Genomic DNA, 24,654 nt, shown 5'->3' with positions numbered 1-24,654 from the left:
GAGCAACTGTGATGAAGAGCAGAAAAAATGTACATTATGGGCCAGTTTCACAGACATGGATTAAGCCTAGTCCTGGACTAAATGGAATTTTGAATGGAGATTGTCCATTGAAAGTACAATTTAGTCCAGAACTAGGCTTAATCCATGTCTGCGAAACCGGCCCTATATATTCTAACTAAAAAAAACTTCTGAAAACAAAATATTGAATAGTGATGAGCTGGAGGAGTGATCTCCTGTTTGGCGCGTTCTGGTTTTGGTTCATCTGTTCCACTCATTTGGTTCTAAGTTTGTCCCAAAGGGCAGAAACGAGTTTCACATCATGGCAGTGAAGGATGCAAATATAGTATGAATATGTGTGTATATTATATATGATATCTCGAGTATAAATAAAGGTTAGATAAATAAATAAAATATAAAATGTATTTGAGGATAAGCCCTTTGAGATTGTTTTCGAGAGGGTCCTCAGAAACACATACAGTAGGCCTAACTAATACAATACACAAAACAAACTATTAAAGACAAATACATACACAGGCTCTCATTCTCCCCAAAAATAGCAACAATAACAAAAACAATAGAATAGTTACATTAAAAAACAAGAGCAAGGTGATTTAAGATAAACAAGCAAAGACGTCTTGAAGCTTTGTAAAAAAAAAAGTGTTTGTATTATTCTAACATTTTATATATAGGCCTGTATATAAATAAAATAAAACTTTGGCAAGCATGAATACACAATGGGAACACCAACAGCGCTGATGATGCAACATCAGAACTTTGTTTTGGCTGCTCTGTTCTAAGCAGACACTTTTCTTTTCTTTTCTCAGCAGGGACAGTCTCCCACAGTCAAAACGTTTCAGAGCGGTTTATCACCTGACACACCGTGACCTCCCGCAGAATGCTCCCTCCTTCCCTGCTCTCTCTCGCTCTCTCTCTCCCTCTCTCTCCCTCTCTCTCTCTCATCACTTTATTCCTGAGGTGCGGTGCAGACGGGAAACACTCTGTACTTTGAGCCGCTTTTGTTCGGTTGATCTCTGGTTTCAGTCGAGAGGTTGGGTGCTTGCCTGTATTTATAGCAGCCTAATAAACGGGCTCACTAGGCTATATAATTTCCCGATGGAAGGAGCGACATTAGACGCGCCACTTTAAACACACTGGACGTGGTTTTCTTCAGCAAACATAGCAGGTAGGCCTATGCATTTGACTATATAACTATCATATAACTTTACGTTCATACATCGATATGTATTGTCGTTTGCAGTCAAGAGAGTGATTCTCTTTGGACATTAGGCCAGTAGGCTAAGCCAATTAGATGCGTTCTCATCGGTTCTCCATGGCTGCATAATTTACAATTTTCTGCTGGTAGCCTAAATGATGCTTGATTTTTTTTTTTTTTTTTTTTTTTGATAGTCTACCAGTGTAAATATGTTCTACGTTAAGTGTTATTTGTCTGTCTTTGGAGCCTTGATCGAGGCTTTCAATTATTGAATTAAGGTTTACAAGCAGCATAGAAAAGTGAAAGTAAAGCAGGGGAATTTAACACAAAACGCCCCTCGTGTCATTTGCTCTATAGCTATAATGGAGTTAAAGGATGCCAAGGCGCATAATAACCAACATGAACTGGTGGCGCACAGAGGCTTCGGGCTGATCAGAGGGATCCATGACCCGGAGGAAGTGGACCAGATCTCCGAGCTGCACATCAGAGACTCCGATCTATTCGTCGTCACGTATCCCAAATCAGGTGAGAGGAGAATGAAACTGAGCTGGAAAGTAACGAAGTTGGCCTAGGCTATTTAGTCATGTATTGCATAGGCTAAATTAAGTACACATTTGAGGCACTTACACTTACTTAAGTAGCCTATTATCTCTTTATTTTAGGCCTAGGCCTACTTTATACTTTTACTTCACTTCGAGGTAAATTTGTATTTTTCCTCCACTACAATAATTCCATTAATTTAGTTTAGTTACTTTATGCATGAATGATTTTCTCCCACTACATTTCCCAAAGGTTCATACACAGCTGAAACATAAGTTGGCTATTGACACTTGTTTAGGTCATGATCTTTGCAAATGTCGTATACATTTGGCTATGTTTTATAACATTCCTATACCTATGTTTTAAAAGTTCCTATAACATTTTATTTTTATTTTTTTGTGGAAAAAAAAATCCTTCCCCCAATCAGATTGGATACATCAACCGCTTCACACGGGGAGCTGTCTCCGCTGGAAATTGCAACATCCCCCAAAAAACTATGATTAAACAAACAAGGCCCACAGTCTTAGATTGTGATTACCTTGTCCACTAAACTGAGTTAACAGTTAATATTCATTATTTCAGTAACACAAATCTTGATGTAAATTAGTGATAAAACTGTATTTCAATTTGTCGCTCGATCAAACAATGTATTTCAATCTGAACTGACTTCACTGCCAACTTTTTTGAATCATAGCCTTTTCCCATTAGACTCATGACCGGATGTGTAGGCCTAAAATGTACAATTTTCAAATTTGGCTATATCCTAAAAGAGAACTGTTCTTAATTATCCTAGATTATAAAAAATAAAATATATTTTACGTCTGTTGTATAAGTTGCTGGGGATATGATGTCAGGATGTATCGTCAGAAAACAGCCCACAGTAGAGTAACAGCAGTTCTTAACAATAACAATATTCCAAATGGAGTTTCAAAAACCATCAGCATATGTAACAGGAGACTACTGTTTGCTTGAATGTTTAGGTTTTAGCTCGTACCACATAAACAAAGCATGAGAATTAGCCCTTTTGTTGAAGCCAGCAGTCAGTGGTTTGTTGCAACAGACATGTCTACCCACAGCCATTACATCTCAACAGACACACAAGCTCTCTCGCAATACGTCTGCTGCCTTAATTATATTTGTCCACACCGCTGTGGACTTTTTCGCACCACTTCCATGAAATATGCACTGACAACCTAAAGAAAAATTTGCACTAACACTGAGATTTTGTATTCATTTTGAGTATGGGGGGAATCTGATTCCTCTATATACGTAACTTCTATTTAGATAGTCTTTGCTCAACATCCTTCTTGGAATTATTGTTGTGAGTGATGGACAAATTTCTTTATGTGGCCTGCAACTCTGCATATGAAATATATTTGAGTTGTAATGGGGCTTGATCTGTGGCTGATTTTGGTTATGAGTCAGCAGGCCTGAGTCTCTGTTCTCAACAATGTCTTTGATTATTAGGTTATGGTCTGGGTAACACAAGTCCTGTTATTAGCTTTGGTTCCATACTGCTGTAACACTGAGAGAAATAGCAGAACTATATTCTTCATTTCTCTGTTCCCATGGATCCGTAGTTATGTGTCCCTCATAAACCTATACCATTAGGTAGGCCTATGTTCTGGGCCTCTGCAGCGGACAGTCCATGCGTTCAAAATCACATACTTTTTTCTTTTTACTACACTACATACTAAAGTACAGAAGACTTTTAGGGCTACAGGAGAGAGAAAAACATCAGATAAGGAAGATTATTTTCAATATGTTGAGAAATGTCAAGAATAAATACCAATACTGCAAAATGCTATTGGAGTTAGTGGGGCATTTATGTATTTTCAGCATACTACAATTGATGTGCATGTATTGGGACATCCTAAATCTTTTTTTGGCGTGGTAAATAGTAGGGGAGTATGGGGATTGGAACACAGGGAGTGTGTTGGAGAAGCTCCCTAGAAAGCGACAAATGACTTCACAATGGAAGAAGTTAAACAATAGCAAAGCTACCCATAGGGGAGAGAAAGTCACATGCCAGCAAAAGAATGCCACTGTCGCTGTGTGAGCCATGGGGAGCACTGAGAAACTCATGCAAAGACACTATCTACGGCTGCCTTTCCTCCACACACTTTTAGTTCCTGGACCGCAATGTCTGTGTGTGTTTCCACCGGGGTCTGGAGTCCCGGGGAGGTTAATGCATATCAGGCCCATGAAGTATGGAGAAGCAGTAAAAGTATCTGCACTGCACGTCATTTTATAACAGGCTACATGTAATACATGTTGGGTTTCCACATAATCAGTGAATCAGAATCAATAGATTAGTTCTGTCGTGATAAAAAGCAGAATGATACAGTGTTTAAAGCAAAAGGTTTATTCAAAATAGCAAGGGTCCTCTGGAGGGGTCACTGATTGCCATATACATGAGGGTATCTTGCTAAGAGTGACGACGCTTCCTTAAAATTGTCACATATTTAAGGAACATTTGCTCCCCGGGGGGAGGGGGGAGACGTCTAAATTACATTACAATGGAGGAGAGACAGGCTGAGGGGCACTTTACACGGCCACGCAAAACGGTGCATACGCAGAAAAATTTCTGCGGTTGCACTATATCATTTACAGGAAAACAGCAAACGCAAACGCAAACGCAGGCATGAACCGCAGATTTTTGAGATCACCTCCGAGGGAGGATTTTTTGGAAAACTTAACGGTTTTGGTTTCCTGTAAACATCGAAACCATTTCCCCTGATAACGCTGACGTCACGGCTCCACCCTCACACATGCGCATTGCGTTTGGATATAAATAGGCATGCGCCGTCTTTGTAGGTCCACGTGCGCCAGTTGGAAAACAACAACAACAATGGCGGATCACCGAGCTGTATTCATTGTGCTCATGGACGTTGTGCTGTTGCTGATGCATTTGTTATCGTGCCACCAATCGCTCCTACAAGCAAATAGGGAAAGAGTTGTGCTCTGCCTGTTTTTCTAGCTAAATAAACGTGTGTCACTTCTATATGCCAGGGACACGGCTCTACATTAAAAAAAACACTATCAGCGTGCAGCGGTTAAGTTAGGCTACTGTTCAACAAAAGGAGCATTAAGGCTATGGCTTCACAGTAAAAGCATTTCACTGGCTAAACATTCATAGCATTTCGCTGGACACACGTGAGTTGACTTTTATTTTGAAGTACGCCTAACAGGAAAATATCCGCTCACGAAGCCCCTTCACTATCAGCAAGTCTGCTGTTTTTCCGAGTTCAATGCGGTGAAATAAGAGGACAGAAAGCTTGTCTTTTACAATATTTGTAACCCCAAGCTTACACCAACCGCTTTATGAACGTTAGTGGCATTAATTTTCGGTTACAGTAAGGTTTTATGCATCAAATTGTACCGGAAGAGCTATCTACTAGGCTGTGTCACCGCTGACTATTGGCTTGGCATGGCTGCTACTTCAGCGATTTCGGCCCGTTTCCTCTGAAAACTTGTGTACGGGTGAAGATGTCAGATAAATTGTGTCTGAACGGGTTTTTTTTTTTTAAACCAAAAACGGGAAAACTCACGTTTTCACCGTGTAAAGTGCCCCTTAGAGGCAGACGGTTCAAATATACATTGATATTGTAAACGTGGGAGGGGCAGGCTGACCAGAGAACAGTAGGGGGCTGTCTGTAAGAACAGTGTGTTTATTCAGATGTATAGTCAGGCTGGCTAGTTTGCCCCCACAGTTCTCTATCTATTTCAGCAGAGACACGCGATCATCTGGGGAAAAAAAAGAAACAGGGGAGATTGGTGACCACAAAATGGGTTATTTCCTGTCTATCAGAGTATTACCGCCCTTCGCATGAATAGGATTTTTCATAGCTCTTCCAACATAAAGGGCACGTCAGGCCGCTTTGCACCTATAAGAGGAGACCTCTAATGGTTGCTTTTGCTGCGGCCTCTGGATTTGTCATATATCCTAGTTTGAGAGCAATGTGAGCCAAAATGACAAGCCGTGTTCCGAATTGCATACTTTCTACTATGTTAGAAAAAAGATTTTGTATGTCCCGATTCTTGTGGCCAGATTTAGGATGGTTAGAAAGACCCGGATGTCTATTACATCCGGCCAAGATTTTTTGTGTTGAAAACAGCATCCTATTTGGGCGATTCTGACCCATAATCCAGTGCGAACCTGAAGTATATAAAAGCAAGAGGCAAGATAAAGGCACAATGTTATGATGAAATAAACAAGTAAAAGTATGTCCCAATAGAAGGGGAGAACGGGGTAATTTGTCACATGGGTTGGATGTCACATTCGTTATATCTCGCCACCAGAGCGCGCTAGCTCTGAAATGTTGATATAAAAAAGGTCCAGAATTGGGATCAGAGGTCACATACATAGACTTCCTTGGAGTTCGACTGCTGCATTTCAGGTGAGAGGATGTTTTGTGTTTTTCATGTCAAATTCCAAATATTTTGCTTCTCAGTATTTTTCTTCTAGGCTTTTACACAATGGGTTTATAACAAAACACTTGTTACCCTCAGAAAGTGTGAAGGGTAAACTATAGTTTAGATTGTGGTTAGCAAGCTAATTAGTTGTCAGATGGTTGTTGGCCTTGATGCTAGCAAGAAATTCAAGTTGGGGTTGGTCGTCAAATTTTTTGGGGGGTTGGTTGTCACATGTTATCTCAAGGCTGCAGCCAGAAAAGGAACCCAATAACGAAAGAAATTGTCAAGCTGTATCCTCACTGACACCCCAGAGAAGGAAATAATAGAGCAGGAAAAGGCAGCTAGCAAGCAAAAGAAAAAAGGGCAACAAAATCAAAACAACCCAGTGCATCCCAAACTAGACCAGCTGCCAAGGCTACAGAACGTTATGTAGGCCTATTTGTCAACTTGACAATGCAATTAAACATTCAAATTTGGTCCTGCCTCCTTGCCTTCTTTTTAAGATTTTTCCCATTAAGATAACATTGTGACAAACAACCCCATAGTGTGTGACAACCAACCCCTTGATGGGGTTGGTTGTCACAATGTGTCAGAGTGTCTTTGATGGTAAATTACTTCTTCATTACAATAAGTTGGGAAAAAAGAGAGACACACATTTCTAGCCAACACCTTAAGCTTCAATTTAATGTAGGAATGGCTATTGACAGATGTTTTGGTGATGAGCAATTCTCACTAGAGTAAAAAGTGTGCCTACTTACCCCGTTCTCCCCTATGCCTACTGCATCCTAACTAGATTATTTTTATCGTCGGATGTAGTATGTAGAATAGAAAAAATAAAGAGTATGCGATTCGGAACACAGTGAAGGTTTCACTGTGTTGTTAGCGAAGACCTTTCTACAACACTTGACCCTTCTATTTGGAATTCACTTTCATTTGGGCTTTGGGACCAGATTTGCTAAGGGATTACTGTCGGCCCGTTTTCCTTCTGAAACTAATGATGTGTTCCTTTGACTGCCTCCATGAGTGTAATAGGGCTAGTTTTAACATGCACTGTCATATTTACATACATGCATACATTTGTGATTCTGCGGTTAGATAGATAGATAGATAGATAGATAGATAGATAGATAGATAGATAGATAGATAGATAGATAGATAGATAGATTTGTTGTGTCCTTGGGCAAGACACTTCACCCACCTTGCCTTGTGTGAATGTGTATGATTGCTGTATGTTTGAGGTGGTGGTCGGAGGGGCCGTTGGCGCTGAATGGCAGCCACGCTTCCGTCAGTCTGCCCCAGGGCAGCTGTGGCTACTCTCGTAGTTTACCACCACCGGTATGACTGTGTGTGAACGAATTGAACCAGGAACCCTGTAAAGCGTCTTTGAGTGCCTAGGCAATAAAGCGCTATATGAAACCTATCAATTATTAATAGATAGATAGATAGATAGATAGATAGATAGATAGATAGATAGATAGATAGATAGATAGATAGATAGATAGATAGATAGATAGATAGATAGATAGATAGATAGATAGATAGATAGATAGATAGCTTTAATATGATAATGTAATTCAGTTGCACATCCAAAATAGTTTTTGTTCCACTGGCTCACAATACAGTGTACTGCTCATAGAATAAAATGAGTACTGGTGTTTGAATAAAATCTACAAATAAAAACAAATAATAGAATAATGCTAGAACAACTGGTGTAAAATGCACATTAAAAAAATTATTTCACTAAAAGCAGTTCACAGCTGCTTATAAAGTAATTGTACATTATCCGGTTTAGAAGGAGGGGATTGAGGGAGGTGTAGTGGGAGAGAGAGAGGTTATTTACAGGTCAGGAGTCTAATGACTTGTTGCAGAATCTGGCTGTTCTGTACTGGATGCCAGAGAACACTCTGTGATGAAAGTCAGCTTTATAGTAAGGCTGGCTCCACTATACAGTATATAAGCCCCTTCAGTTTTGAACGAGATTTGGCTGTCAGGCTGTAAGAATGAAATGGCACTTTCTACCGCTATACTTGCTAAGGATTTGACTGCACCAAGTTCTGATTTGAGGCTATAGTGAGTTAGGGTGAAAAACTGAGAATATGTAGATCATTTGGGGTTTGGGCTAGCCCTCTTAGCAGTCAATAAAAGCTGTATATAGAGCCGTGGAAAAAACCAGTCTGGATTTTTCTTCAATCTTCATCTCTACATTACTTCAGTGATTCTTGAGAAGTGGGACAAAACAGGGTGCAATGTTGAAAAAATACAAAACCAATGTTTAGGCAAATTAAATTACATGTATGTATCCAACATATACTAAGCTACTGAGCTAAGCTTTGACACAACCTCCCAGCTTTTGTCCTTTTTATCAAAATGGGCTTTTTACCTTGCCATTCCTTATTTTTTTTACACCAAAAAACACTAATAAATGTTCCCTCATTTTATGCTAGACCCATGAGATAGAGTATAGTGATCACAAATATTCACCAAAATGTATATGAATATACATGTTTTATATCTGACGGTATTGACATATTTAACGTTTCTTAAACAGAACAAAAAGAGTTTTTCTAGTAGCAGTTTGGTTTTTCTGTTGATGATAGGTGCTAGTATGAACTACTTCAGGAAAATTAAATTATCGAAACATTTCAAATAACTTCTTCAGAAATTCTAAGTCGGTGTTGACATATCATGGTTGTGACGCATGACTTTCAAAATTTGGAATGTAAAATATTCTAAAACTACAACACTTATCAGAGCCTGTCTGACTCTCATGTACTCTGCAGAGGTAGAATGTGACAAGATGTCCTTCATGGTGACAGCTGCCCCTTATTTTGCCTGATTTTATTAAATTTTAATGGATTGTCCGACGGTGGTGACAAACAGTGTCCCCCCACTTTGAAACCATATAAAACATGAATGTGTTGAAGAAAAACAGTTTTTGTTGATATGAGAGATTCTTAGTGTTGCTTTTGATGAAAAAAGCACTTTTTAATTATTAAAGTACATTTTTATCAGGTTTTATTGAAATATTGAAACCTTCTCTGTGGACACACTGTTTTGGACGTTGTGAGAAGATAACAAGTGTCATATATTTGACATAAAAATGATAACATTAAATTTAAGGGGATAATTGTGCTCTAGACATTCTATTCTTAATCCCTAATAACATCTACAATTGTAAATATTTTAATTTTTAAAGATAACAGCAGTTACATATGGAAGACGGCCTTTTGTCCAGGTTCTCAAGAATCACTGACTTATTGAAAATGCTCTACATGACAATATTTTTATTGTGAATTAGATAGAAATGTTGTCAGTAGTTTATAAAATAAAACCAAAATATTCATTCTACTCAAACATGTTCCTATAAATAGTAAAACAAGAGACACTGAACATTTGGAGTGGTCTCTTAATTTTTTTTTTATTGATCCATATTGTCAATTGAGACATTTTCCCACACCAGACAAAGGGGCTAAAAGACCCAATAACAATTTGTCTTTTTGGTATTGTCATAGGAATTCATTTTATTGTGTCCTAATATACCATTCACGATTGATCAAAATCATTATTTAGTTATTTTAAATTTTGTATTAACAGTACAATAGGCAATTTAGCAATTTCATGTTAAATCAGACATTCAGCACCCCCATATAGCCAACAGCATCATCCTTGCTTCATAATCACATTTTTTGACTATTCGACCGAATCTTCAAATAAGTTAAGTCAAGTTAAGCCCAAACTCATAGACTTGCAGTTTACCTTTCTTGCACATACATTAAGGCTTTCTGGAGCCAGAGAGGGAAAAGTATCTTCAAGCAGTTGTAATGTGAAGACATTTCAAGTCTTTTTTTTATGCTTCATTTTTTTTAGTACAAGCACACTTGGTACATACAACCTTTGTAATTGTGGGCTGTATTATAGAATGTTAAGGAAAAGAGATATGAAAAAGTCCAGTTTTACACACACACACACACACACAATGACGGCTCTTCTATCAGGTACACTGTGGAGTCCAGTGTCATGCAGTGTCCAAGGTCAGTGTGAATCTCACTGCAGTGTGAGTCCCGTCACAGAGGAAGGAACCAAGGCTGATTAGTATGCCTGGCATTTGATGAATGTCCCTACTCTGTGTGTGTGTCGCACAGAGAGCAGTGTATCACATGATCAGATGAGTGAGAGTATGTACAGTATATGTGTGAGTTTGACCTCATGCAGACCTATTGGGTGTTAGGATGGCCTAAGGGATCCGACCAGTAACCATGAAGTCGCTGGTTGGATCCCGCCACTGGACAGGAGGGTGCTAGTTGTAACTAGTGGCTGCTGGTAATACATGTACAGTGCCCCAGTGTTTCCCCTAGGTTTACTGATTTTGGGGGGAGGGGGGGCTTGTATTTACCTTGTTTTTGTACAACAGCAATTTTTTACAACTACGTTTTATATGTATATTCAGAAGTTTCTTTTTACAACAAAAAAGTCATGTTCATTCAAAATCTCAGCTATGTAGGACAGGCTGTTTTTTTAGCACTTTTTCAGTAGCGTACTGTCAAGCAGTTTCCACTGCCTCCTGGTATGTGAAGTCAGACACCTCTGGTCCATTGATTGAGATCCACATAAGATGTCTAGCAGCAGAGCTAATGTTAGCATCCTCCTCCGCCCTTCACTGAACAGAGCAGAGGAGGGAGCAGCAAAGCAACGCAGCAGTAGACACTACGTGCACATTAATGACATAAATAACATATACTGTAAGTGTTTTTTTTTCTCATTTAATAAAATAGCACCTGATATTAAAAAATGTCCATGGGGGGAAAACATTTCCAAGACAATGGAAGGGGAAACATTGGATGCCAACCATCTCTACCATTGTGTCCTTGAGCAAGACAAATAACCCCAACTGCTCCAGGGATGCTGTTCTATGGCTGACCCTGCTCTCTGACCCCCTCAGAGGGGATATGCAGAAAGACAAATTTCAATGTGCCTTGTGTTTACTATGGACTAACTTACTTAAAGGTCCCCCGAGGAACTTTCAGTTTGTCCCCTTTGGACAAAAGCAGTAGTGTTTTTACCACGCTAGCTGCTGTACCCCTGACAAAGGCATTAAGAAAAACATATATATATATAAAAAATAGTATTCTTTGCACTGATGGTCTCGTTTGCTGTTAAATGTAATTTCTGATCATCAGAGGAAAAATTAGACTGTTTCAGAAATGTTTAAAAGTTCCTCGTATTACCTTTGACGTGGACAATTTAACTGCCGCCTATGTACACACAGTAGTATGGCAGATAGATATAAATGAGGCCTTTCTGCTCTGTTTTACCCAGGGACCATCTGGATGCAGCAGATCCTGCTGCTTCTGGAGGCCAAGGGAGATGTGACAGCCATTAGTAAGCCCGACCTAAACTCCAACGCTGGCCTCATGCCCTGGATTGAGGTGAATGACAACAGACAAGCGTTCATCACAGCACCTTCACCCAGGATGAGGGTCACCCATCTGCAGCACCACTTCATGCCTCGTCCTCTGAGCCAGAAGAAGGGCAAGGTCAGCAATAGCACCTGTGTATTCCACCTATACGTGTTGAATAATACTTAAAGGAATACTTCACCCATACGGAACCCGCATTCGATCATTATAAAATCACTATTATAATATAATAAATTAGGTTTTTCTTCCCTCAGTCTTCCCCTTGGGCCAGCTGTCCTGTTAATCCTAACCCTACATTTTACCATGTGTGACATCACACATGGTAAAGTCGGGCGTACAAATCTGACGGCTGTAGCTGCTCCGTATACTTCCAGGAATACGGAATAGGTTTATATGAGGTGGAGCTCATTTAAATTCCAAAGCAGTCCGCTAGATTAAAGGCCTCAATACTGTTTTGGTCCAGACGGAAATTATGAAAGCTGTACACTACGAAAGCAGGATTTGGGCTTGATAAAGGTCAATTCCCAGGTTTAACCCTGGGTTTTCATTGTCAAAACAGTGGTTTACCATTTTACATCAACACAGTAACTTATCGTTAGCCTCATAGCATAACTGCCTAAATCTTATTTACTCTACTCTATTTTTAATCTACATCCTCTCTATTCTACATCTACTCTACTCTACATCTACTTTACCCTACTCTATGGGCCAGTTTCAAAGACATGGAGACTAGTCCTGGACTAAATGGAATTTAGAATGGAGATTGTCCATCGAAAGTACAATTTAGTCGAGGACTAGGCTTGTCTGTGAAACTGGCCCTATAACTCTTAAAATATGACTTAGGCAATTATGCTATTAGGCTAACCAAAAGTAGATGTAGCCTAGAATAGAGTAGATGTAGAATAGAGTAGATGTAGAGTAAAAGTAGAGCAGAGTAAATATGATTTAGGCAATTATGCTATGAGGCTTACGTTATGAAGCATGGCTAACCTACTCTGGAGAGGGTTGGGTTCCACGTGTAAAAGCACAGCATACTGACCAATCAAATCTCTTTGGAAAAGGCATGACTGTTAGTAGAAGATGATGGGGGGACCTGATGGGGGGACCATGTGCGTGTACATTAGATGGTCTCTAAGGCAGGCCAGAGTTTATGGAGGGTGGTAAAACCCTCTGACGTTCCCTTGTGAGTATCTTTATGAGAGTTCTAGATTCCTCACTATTTTAAGCTTCTTGCCAGTGACACTTTGAAGTGGTGCACTCATAGTCCTGCGTTCCGAATCGCATACTCTTTCTTTTTTCTATTTTACATACTACATCTGACGATAAAAATAATCTAGTTAGGATACAATAGGCATACAATTGGGACATACTTTTACTTATTTATTTCATCATAACATTGCGCCTTGATCTCGCCTCTTGCTTTTATATCCGTTGCATCTCTGTTTTTTTTTTTTTTGCATCTCCGTTTGTTTTCATATGGAGACTCCGTCGATTACTTCAGGTGCAAATTGGATTGTGGGTCAGAATCGCCCAAATAGGATGCTGTTTTCAACACTAAAAATCTTGGCCGGATGTACAGTAGTAGACATCCGGGTCTTTCCAGCCATTCTAAATTTGGCCAGAGAATCGAGACATACTAAATCTTTTTTCTACCATACTAAATAGTAGAAAGCATGCGATTTGGGAACGCAGGGACAGTCCTGCAGACTGTCTGCCTTGGCTCGAGTTTTTTTCTTTTCTTTTTTGCTTCAGGTTCTGATGGGACAGCAACGCCAGTGTCTGCCCATCAACTGTAGAGAAAGTAAATACATTTTATTACTTACTCACACAAAAGAAATGTATATATACAGTATAAATGTATCAGCCTTGAGGCATTTCAGGCATTACCCAAAACCCATGCACAAGAGAAATTGTTCCAAAATGTATTGTAAATCCCTCTACTAGATGTTTGTTCTGTTGAACTGTCACTGCCCATAAGATGCCAACAAGAATAAATGTTCATTTAGTTCAGTTTTCTCTCTCTCTCTCTCTCTCTCTCTCTCTCTCTCTCTCTCTCTCTATCTCTATCTCTCTCTCTTTCTCTTTCTTAAGGTGAGACACTGCAGTTGATTACTTACATGAAAGCAAAACAGTTTTCAGTATAAATATGCTAATGTGAAAATATCGAACTATTTCTGCGTACATTTGGATCTCAAATAAAACATCTAGCTGTTACTACTACTGTAAAGAATACAATGTACAGGTCTTAAAAATTGCATTTATCCGTCTGTATTAACCTTCAGAATAGTGATTTTTGGAGTATTGAAAAAATAATGTTGAGTTAATGAGTGTTAAAGATGGTTGTATAGGAGCAATATACAGACAAGGTTTATTAACCTAAATGAACATTTTGGGCTTTTGATTTATACTGGTATGGAAGAAGACATGTTATGGAAGCAACATAGATTACCAAGATTTAAAAAAAAAAATTGCCTGAAGTGTAAATGGTAAACAGACTTGACTTATATAGCGCCTTTTAGCCGATTTTCTCAGCCCCAAAGCACTTTACATATCTTACCACATTCACCCATTCATACACCGATGGCAGTAGCTGCCATGCAAGGCGCCTTCTGAACCATCTGGAGCAATTTGGGGTTCAGTGTCTTGCCCAGGGACACTCCGACATGTGGCGGGCAGGCGGGGGTTCGAACCTCCGACCCTACACTCCAGAGGCGATATCCCTACCCACTTCACCACTGCCGCCCACAGTGTCTCACCTTAATCCTTCTTTCCTTTGTTGAATCTCACAATAAACATGTTGTTATAATTAATTAATATAGTCGTATAACACAAATGAATGTTAATAAGCCTCTGTTAAGGGTCTTATTACCTATTAATGCATGTTTATTACGAGGACCCTAATATAAAGCGTTACCGCAAATTGTTCATGCCCAGACTTAAATCTTTTAGGTGATCTACGTGGCAAGAAATCCCAAAGACGTCCTTGTGTCTTACTTCCACTTCCATAAGGTTGCAAACATGTTGGAAACTCCAAAGGATTTCGATGACTTCTTTAAGAAGTTCATGAGAGGAGATGGTAAGAGCAACCCTGTTCTTATGTAGCTCACAAAAACATAATCCCTGCGTTCCAAATCACATACTCTTTCTTTTTACTACACTACATACTACAGTAAAGTACAGAAGAGTTTTAGGGCCACAGGAGAGAAAAATCAGATAAGGTAGATTTTTTTTTTCATTATGTCGAGAAATGTCTAGAATAAAGACGAATACTCCAAAATGCTATTGTAGTTAGTGGGGCATTTATGTATTTCCAGCATACTACAATTAACGTGCATGTATTGGGACATCCTACATCTTTTTATGGCATACTAAATAGTAGGAAAGTATGTGATTTGGAACGCAGGCTATACTTGCACGGATAATGTGGCATTTGTCATTCTGTTAGCAGCAGTGCAGCTCATGTTGTTGTGGTGACATTGTGCATTGCTGATTTCTTGCAGTGTTTGGGGGCAGCTGGTTTGAGCACATTAAGACTTGGTACTCTCACAAGGACGATATGAACATGCTCTTCATGACTTATGAAGAAATGATCCAAGTAGGAGCTCAAACCCTCTGTGCATGTCCACACGTTGTTGTCATATCACATGTTGTAACTGGCCTCTTGTTGAGAAGTATTCAGTCACAATGGTTTGGACAACAGATCTTCAGGTGATTTAGGCTACTGGGTTTGTGTCCAGGACCTTCAGTCGGCAGTGGAGAGGATCTGCTCCCTGCTGGGTCTAGAGCTGACTGATGAAGAGCTGGCCAACGTGGTCAAACACAGCACCTTCAACAACATGAAGAAGATCCCTCAGGCCTCCTACGAACAGGTGCCCAGTTACCTGCTCAACCACAACCAGGGAACGTTTATGAGGAAAGGTAAGAGCATACTCCAGACGGGGGAAGACTTTAAAAAAGATGCTTGTTACGTCTCCATGTAGCACTTACATGTGGCACTTAGTAGTTTGGTTTATTTGAAGCTATAGTACTTGCGGGATCTTGTTGTTCTGAGTTTGTACCTTCATGGTTGAATGCACTTAATGGAAGTCGCTTTGGATGTAATGTAATGTAATGATTTACCAAAACGAGCAATTAGCAAACTTCAACTTATATCAAAGCACCACTGCCAGGGCCTGTTCTCATTTCATTACATTGGCCCACCTGTTCATGATCGTATTTCAACATTTAGCTTTTTAAAGGTCACGTTATGATCATTTTCAGAATCAAAATTGTAAATTGGATCTGTACTATAAGCTGTTTTCATGGTGTAGTGTCCAAAAAAAATAATAATAATCTCGCACTGCTTAAATCTCCTCTGTTCAGCCTCTGTCTGAAACACTCCATTTTAGAGCAGGTCTCTGTAAGCCCCGCCTTACAAAATGCCCATGTCTGCTCTGATTGGTCCTGAATCTAACTGTCGGTTTGAATCTAACTGCCAGTTACCACCCCTAGATTCAGGGGTATCTGGGTGTGTGGCTTATCACAGGCAGAGATAGTGCTTCAATAGGTTGGAAGCTTCTCCCCTAATGACATCACAAGGGGAGATAAATCTGACTGTTTTTTTTTAACACATGTTATGAGAAAGATGGAGATGGAAGGCTCAAAGGGCTGTACAAAAGTGTGAATTACAGTTATAATGCGGTTTTAATTTGATTGACTATACTCAGTATTGCATAGAACAGTTTACATACTGGAGTACTTAATTCCAGAAAACTACAACTTGTTCCAACCTAGGTGGGATTAAATAAGTGTGAACTTTTTCCCACTCCTTTTTCCAACATGTAATTCCGATCATTAGTGTTTGTTCCTCATGTAGTCTAGTAGTCATCTAGTTATGCTTTGTATTTTGTGTGATATTATTTGATGTATGATAATTTCTGTTTTTTCTTTTACATGTTCGATATAAAACTTTCAATCAATTCTCCTTCTGTTCTGTTCCCATTAGGAACCATCGGTGACTGGAAGAATCACTTCACAGTGGCCCAGGACCAGAGCTTTGACCACATCTACCACAACGAGATGAAGGACTTTCCATTGTCTTTTATCTGGGACATTGAGTGATCAGTCTCAGGACAACACACAGAAGAAGACAGTCACAGTCGCAGCTTTTTCGAACACTGTGCTTTACAGACAAAAGCATTATTCACGCAAGTTTTTCTTTCTTCTGGACACACCAGTGTCTGTGTACATTTTTAGCCTTCACTTTAATGTTGCTTTTTCGATGCATAATATTGTTTTTACTTCGTCCCAGGTAGACATTGGTTACCATTCATTTAAGGACACTTTAAAAAATCTATGCAAAACTGTACTGAGAAACTATGTTGTATTTTTGACCATCTCAATGAAGGCCTTTTTTTCCCCATGTTTTGTAAAAACCTCACTACAAGCAATGCCTCATTCATAGTAATTACTCTGAAAAACAGTCTTCCTGTTCACCACAGTGGATTAGCGGTTTATAGACTATGCGTGTTTTGGTTTCACACAAAGTGTAAGAAAGCCTTGGTATACTTTTTCTGTAAGGTTATGAATGAGTGAAAACATGGCTCATGTTAGTATGTTCTATGGACTTCTATGGCTGCTGCTAAATATATAGTATATACGCCTAATTTGACGCTTTCATAAATCGGAGTTGAAGTACGACATTAGAAATGTGAGCTTTTTTTTCAAACTGTTTGATTTAGGAAATGTTCTTTGTATGTACGATAAGACATTAAACAATGGATCCATTTTGTATTTACTTTGCTTTGAAAAATTGGAGATATTTGACTGTTCAGAAAACGGGCCGTCAATCAATGAATGCGATGCGTCTACCCTACTTGTATTCCTAATTTACTGTATCAGACAGCTATACTAACCAGTTATTTTGCAGATTAAGATTTCACAACACAACACATGATGAATGTTTGATAGAACATGATGTCAATTATTATAAAAAAAGGATGTAACGTTGTAGGCGTAGATTTTGGGGGGGAGGGGTGTGCAGAGGATCCCACTCAATATCCAGAAGACATTTTTCCCCTCAAATAAATACGAAAGAAAACCCTGTTCTCCCAAAAAGAGGTCGACACATTTATATATCCTTCTGACCTGCAACTAAATGTTTCTGTCCCTGCGTTCCAATACCAATACTTGCATACTATTTAGTATGCCAGAAAAAGATTTCGTATGTCCCAATACATTCATGTCCATTGATATATGGCAAAAAAAAATGCCCGGATGCTTTAATTCATCCAATTGTGTTTTGCAGTATGGAAACCAGCATGCTTTAGTGTGAAGCATAGTAAAAAAGAAAAAGTATGTGATTTGGAACAAAGGGCCAATTTATACCACAGTAATGCAACTGAATACTACTTCTATTCCCTTGTCATTCTCTATATGTAACTGCCCCCTTCTGGCCGAATAGCAGAACTGTCATCATCGCATCACCCTGCATGTAAAACAGCACGGGAGCCAAGTCAAGACATTTATCTGGTGAATTTAATTATGCAGACATAGAATTGAACAAGTATGGATGTATGTGTTGTATTTTTCTGAAGAGTCCCTCTCCAACAACTGTTGAGTCCGTTAAAAAATAAATGCAGCTGTTGGATCTTCTTAGTACAGAAGAGCATAAGGGCCAAGGGAGAGAAAAAGAATGAGAGGGAGTTTATTTTCATTATGCACTTCAAGAATAAAATGTGGAAAATACAGTGGAGGTACAATTTCATGAATAAATATTGAATACAATGTTGAGATTAAACTCAACTTGTTGTTCAATAACTCATAAGTAAATCGTTATTATGACACAAACGATGCATCTTTGCTATCGTCAAAAGGCAGACAAATGGGCTACAACCTCATTTCTGACAAAACCAAGAGGACCTCTAAGCTCCAGTAATAATATACTGCATTATATGTGTTGTGAGATGAGGCCAAAGGGACCGTCTACAAAGGGAAACACCTAAGAAAAAAAAATGCAATACCTTCACTCAGATACAGTGCAGTGCATTTATTAGTGGAGCTTAGGGGACGTCTGATTTCAGTAAAAATGAGGTTAGAGCAAAGATTCATCGTTTGTGTTTTGATCACATTTCTTTATTTGTCTTTTTCAAGAAAATGTATTTCCACTTAAATTCTCAATTTATTTTTGTCTTTTTCTCAAAGTTGTATAATTTAAAAAAAAAATCTCCCTCCTCATTTCCTTCTCTCCCGTGGCACTAATGCTCTTCCATATCTTAGTGATGATGGTAGGGATGATCCAGAGAGGAGCAGGTCTGTCCTCTGTCCTGCTTCAGTCCTCGTCGCTGCCCATTGCTAAAGGGTCAAAGTCTGGGTCGTCCTCTAGATCTAAATCCTCAATCTCCTGGAACAGGGACTCATCCACCTCAACGTTGTTTCCAGCTGCAGGGGGAACAAAGCAGGTGTGTGTCAATAGAAATGATTGAATCGTTCAACTAAACAGATACATTCTGAAATAAAGATTTCAGCTTTTCTGGTCAAAACTGTTTTTTGTTTTCATGACTTTCTACATCTCAGAAAGTCCTCCCAGTTCACAAATATTGTAACAGCCAGAATCTATTAAATGTAAAGCTACTTTCCTATAGTCAGCCCATCTTACAATAGCAGCAGACTGTAGCAGGCAGGGCATATGTAGCTGTCTTGAGCATCTTTCTGTCTCTCCTTGTTCTTTTTTCTCAATAATCAGCGATCGATCGTTTTATTTTCCCGCAGACGCACATGTAGGCATGTAGCGGTGAGGTGCTGATGTGCGGTCAGAGTCAGGTTGTTTAGAGCACACCAGAGTCTCGGATCAAAACAACCCAAATGAACCACAACAAGCACCGCACTATTTTGAACTTTATATATATATTATATACATCATACGAGGTGAATTAAATAAAACAACCCAGCCACAGACTTTGATAACTTCTGAAAACTCTTGGACGATCTGTGACATGTTTACGTTTCAGTTATGGAAGATAACGTGTTGTCCATTTAAATCCAAAAGGTTTTTTTTTTAATCTTTAATGAAATGCCTGTAATTATTTCCTACAAGAAAGACATTATTATTATTTTTTTATGTTTGAACTATTTGCACCAAAAATAAGCCATAAAAACATTAGCAGCATCAGTTTAAAAAAAAATCACAGGCATTACCATCTTCCAGGAACTGTATGTCCGACGTGTCCAGGTTGTGGTCCGTCTCAAACAGCTGTTTACCTGGTGGGGAACACATGACATCATCTTTAGTTGACAAATTGAAGAAGTCAAACTCACATGTACATAACACTGTGCCATCACTAAGAACCCAGAGAGAGTATTTTAGCTGAAATATTTTATTCATGTGGCCTGCAGCAGCCTAAGTAGCAGAGGAGTGCAGTATTAAATATCAGCCTGTAATTGAAAGCAATGTGAGAAAATGGATGCAACTAATAAAAAAACACAAAAAAATGAAAAATGTCAAGACATTAGTGCTAGGAAGCAAAAAAAAATCTTTTGGCAGCAGGGTCAAAAAGTGTTGTTATAATGGAAGTCAATGGGACCAAAAATGGGCGAAAGAGGCAGAGTGTGAGTAAATTGAATATACAGTGCATTATAGTAAATTCATAAATTGGTCAGAAAACATTAGCCTTGACCAAATATGAAGCCATGAACACAACCTCAGCAGTTGTAAAATGAAAAGTCAAAATGGCCCCGGGATGCAGTGAGGGTTAACAGAGTGAAAGTTTACCAGTGAGTTTGAGTTTCCCTCCCTGCTCCTCCTCTTTCTGCCGTTTACTCCTCAGCTCGGCCATCTCCGCCTCAAAGCCGGCTTTCCAATTCAGGAAGTTCTCAATGGTCACCACTGTGCCCTGGAACAACACCTGTCAAACACACACACACACACACAGTCATTTCTTAACCTAACATCCTGTCTACATACAAGTTACAAGTTAAGGCCTCTTTATTTCAGATTCAGATTCAGATTCAGATTCAGAAGACTTTATTTGCCATGACATGTGAACATGTATGGAATTTGATTTGGTACAGTGGAGTTTACAATAGGACAAGTGCAAGACAGGACAAGACAGTGCAAACCAACATATATAGTGCAAAAATGAGTAAATAATAAATTATATAATCAATAAGAAGTGCCAACGTGCCAAGAGATCAAGTATATGTACAACAGACCATTAGGTTACTGAGGGGGGGGGGGGGGGGGCAGTGCATTTAATAGTCGGATGGCCGTGGGGAAGAAGCTGTGCAAATGTCTGGTTTTGAGAGTCCTTATTGACCGCAACCTCCTGCCTGAAGGGAGCGGGGCGAAGAGACCGTGGCCTGGGTGTGCGGGGTCAGCCATGATCTTTCTGGCCCTCCCCAAGACATCCCAAGCATCTCACAAGTGTCGCGCATGAGTGAATGCACCACTAACTTCACTGTATATCCCAGTTAAATTTATATTCTTGAGACTTTAAGATCATCAGTTAACTTGTTTAAAAAGCACAAGTGCCTATACATTTAAGATAAGTCTAACTTTTTATTTGATATTCCAAACAGTTTAATTTAGATTGTTGAAACTAAGGCATCCCCAGCTTAACGACTTTAAAAAGCATTATGTTTTGTGTAACGTGATTGAAACCTTGCAGTGGTGGTAGCCCCTTGTAAACGTATTCCCAATTCAATTCTGTATGTATGTCCGTGGGTTTTTAACCCTTAGCCATGAATGCATTGTTGTATATTGCTGCACTTTTCTTGCAAACTAAATTTGGATGTTTAAAAATCTTCCAAAATGTTGGTCGCGACTTCCATCTCTGAGGCAAAAGGTCGGTCCCTAGGCTCGACCAGTTGAGAACCACTGATATACAGCACTATACCCAAAAAACAAAAAAATAGAAATGTTGTATTCGTTTTTTTGCTGTTCCTACCTTCTCTGCTTCCTCTGCCTCTCTCTCTTTCCTCAGTTTCTCCTCCTCCTGTCTGTGTTTCATCAAATCAACGATCTCATTGAGTTTCTCCTGAACAGCAGTGACCAGGGTGAAGATCATGACCATGCCCAAGTTCTCTTCTGCCTGTAGAGATGCCACATACACACATTATTAATACCCAGAACATCAAATCAAATCACTTTTATTTGTATAGCCCAATATCACAAATAGACATTTGCCTCAGTGGGCTTTACATTCCATACATTATGACACCCTCTGCCCTTAGCTCGGCTGAGAAAAAACACCCACAATCACACAAATGTTTTTAAGAAAATATAAAATGTCAAAATAAACTTAAGTAAGCTAAAGCTTAAGTTTTTGCTTTGTAGAGGTGAATGTGCCAGACGTGTTGGCTTCCATAGTAGGCTACTGCTTAGCTTGCTTCATCTGTAAGTGGTAGAGAAGGTTACTTTTTAGTATTTTACTCCGCGGTATAAACGGTATTGCCAAATCTCCACAGGTAGATAGATTTCTACCATCACACTGTATATGCCATCACAGCACCCATCCCTAAAGGAGACCATATTGAGTTGAGCTGGACAGACCTGTTGCTGCAGTAGACTGAGGACGTCCTCTGCGTCACTGTCCTCCAGGTTCTCCTGGGCGTAGATCTCCCACAGTGGAGGCTCGTCTGGATACGTCTCTACATAGGTGAACTTTAATGTTGCTTCCACAACTGCAAGAAGCAAACAGACAGCACGGGTTATGGCACTGCAATAGTTCAACCTTCCATCTTAAGTTTTTTGTAGGATGTTTACTATACAGCTCACACTCAAACACTGCTGTCTTTATCATCACGCGCCCCACACACATCCTGCGTCTACCTCTGGAGCGTGTCGCGTTACCTTACTGCTGCCTCTCTCGGACTTTTCTCGGACACACATGCAACGTCTCAGCAGCTGCTGCTGCTTGTTGGAAGTTTTATTTTGAAGGGGACACACCAGGAAATGGTGAAACTACAGCGAAAGCTGCCAGTATGAAGTCAATATGACTCTCAGCAGAGTATTTCAAAAATCACTTTACTGATTTATACGGGAGAGAGAGAGGGGGGTGTGGTCGGGGAAGAAGAAGGCCGTAGACACAGATAGAGCAACGGAAAACTGTTGCGCTCATCATGATCTTTTTTATTTCTTCACTATATTGGATCTCTATATGTGTCATTTATCCAAAAATTAAATGCCAGAACTAATTGAAAATTAGGTTTTAAATCCCTCGGATTTTGATTGCACAATTAAATCGTGAAATAAAGGGATTATTCGCGTATACGACTGAGGGATGTTTTATTTTGAAATAAACACACCGGGTAAACGTGTAACTAGAGTGAATGCTGCTGGTATGACTGTCAGCAGAGTATTTCTCTATCAGTTAAAGCACAGAGACGCGAGAGAGACGCGCTGCTCTCAGAAAAAAATAGGCGAGCCTCCTGAGGTGAAGGGGAGCGTCGCTGCAGACGTGCCTCCGACGCGCCTCAGCAGTGCGTCTGAGGTTGGATGTGTGCTCGCTCTACGTTGATTTCACAGTCTGTGACCAAAAGTCAGACGCAGACGCGAGGTAGACGCGCAGTAGAGGTAGGATGTGTGTGGGGCGCGTAATGGCAGGCCTCGTTAAATAGTCCCTGGTGCCCCCCCCTGACTCACACACACACACTCTCTAATCCCTCTATGGAGACTAAAGCCACGTTTCTACCGAGCAGAGCGGCTCAGAGCGGGTCACCTTGCTTATGCTAGATCTGGTGCGTGTTTCCATTGGCACAGTGAGCAAACAGCGCTGGCCGCGGCAGCTACGTGACTATGGTGACATGGTACCAGCGGGACGCAGTGTGTAGCCCACTGATTCATTTAATGTGCAAAGTCACCCATCATCTCCTTTTCTGTGTGTCAATCACGTCCATAGAGCGCAATCTCTCCGTTGCAAAGGCAGTAAGAGGCTACTCGGCTTTCCACATCAGTGCTATCATGGTAAACCCCCCTGTACAGCATTGATGTGTATAAAAAAGCTTACATTACAGTAACTGTGCCAAAAAACAGGCACAAAAAAATGCGCAAGCTCGCATCTTAGGTATCTCTTCCCACATATTATATCTATCAGCCAACCACCTGATGTGCACGCTAATATGTCAATAAGGGAGTACTGGCACTTTTTTCCCCCACTTCAAGCACTGGGCATAAGTGACTTTAACCTACAATCTACTCTCCTCCTGTATCAATGCACATCTTTACATCACACACACACACACACACACACACACACACACACACACACTATACTCACTTTCTCCATTTTGCCCTGGATCAGATGTCACATTGATGGTGAAGCTGGTGGGATCATCTGAAAGCACTACACACACACACGTTATGGTTAGTAACATAATTTCTATATCCTGCTGACTAATAAAACATGTCTAGATCAAGATGCCCAGGTGTCATCACACATTTACGTTCAGTGCCGTTAATATAGCCATAGCTACATGACATACCTTTAACAGTCTGACTGTGTTTGATAAAGTCCCGGCATATGTGATGCCAGTCACTGCTGCATCATGCATATGTCACTTTTAGCTAGAGTAACGTTACAACCATGGTTACAACACATATTTACCAGTGGTGCCACTGTTTGTTGGAATTATCCTTTAGTAGCTAGCTAACTAACTTACTAACTGGTCTTGCTAGCCTGCAAGCTAGCTGTCGTTACTTTTTTTGTCCACATTTATGAAATTCAAACCTGTGTAAGAGTCTGGGTAGATGGACTCTATAGCTTCAAGCTCATTCCTTTGCTCTTCGGCGTAGTCAGTCATATTGGTGCTGTTTCAAGTTATCTGAACGTTACAAAAATCATCACTGTGTTGAAGCTAACACTCGGGCTATGCTCATGGCTGTGCTGCGTGGTGCTGCTGCACAGTGCTCATCGATGACATCTTCATTCGGACGCTTTGGTCTGATAGCAGTGTAGCTATGTGAAGCTATGTATATAGCTAAGTCCTTTTTCCTCGGGGGAGATTCTAATGTTCGAGGGCAGCATTATATATCTGGGCAATATAACCGGAGCTATTCTGCTTGTTCACTAGTTCTTCACCAACTTATCTGTT

General features: G+C 39.9%; 2 protein-coding genes across 3 annotated transcripts; one reads left to right on the top strand and one right to left on the bottom strand.

Moving 5' to 3' along the window:
* The first annotated feature begins 1,036 nt into the window (after positions 1-1,036).
* Positions 1,037-17,309, top strand: LOC307259476 (amine sulfotransferase-like). 2 transcript variants are annotated; one of them, XM_080039338.1, is made up of 7 exons: positions 1,037-1,183; positions 1,571-1,738; positions 11,486-11,703; positions 14,536-14,662; positions 15,087-15,181; positions 15,333-15,504; positions 16,571-17,309. In XM_080039338.1, exons 2-7 carry the CDS (start codon positions 1,576-1,578, stop codon positions 16,684-16,686), a joined length of 891 nt encoding a protein of 296 aa, XP_079895464.1. In that variant the 5' UTR covers positions 1,037-1,183; positions 1,571-1,575; the 3' UTR covers positions 16,687-17,309. The 2 variants fall into 2 exon arrangements, with proteins under 2 accessions (XP_079895464.1, XP_079895463.1); XM_080039337.1 differs by having other exon boundaries at positions 15,324-15,504.
* Positions 17,310-18,094: 785 nt separating this feature from the next.
* rwdd1 (RWD domain containing 1) lies at positions 18,095-24,468 on the bottom strand. Its single transcript, XM_080040236.1, has 7 exons — positions 24,291-24,468; positions 23,841-23,906; positions 22,115-22,245; positions 21,510-21,653; positions 20,336-20,468; positions 19,762-19,824; positions 18,095-19,005 (listed from the first exon to the last, which is right to left on the bottom strand). Exons 1-7 carry the CDS (start codon positions 24,361-24,363, stop codon positions 18,896-18,898), a joined length of 720 nt encoding a protein of 239 aa, XP_079896362.1. The 5' UTR covers positions 24,364-24,468; the 3' UTR covers positions 18,095-18,895.
* Positions 24,469-24,654: the final 186 nt, after the last annotated feature.

The sequence above is a fragment of the Ammodytes marinus genome (genome assembly GCF_949987685.1).
Source record: "Ammodytes marinus genome assembly, chromosome: 13".
Taxonomy (NCBI): Eukaryota; Metazoa; Chordata; class Actinopteri; order Uranoscopiformes; family Ammodytidae; genus Ammodytes; species Ammodytes marinus.
This window is presented reverse-complemented; position numbering and strand designations above follow the sequence as displayed.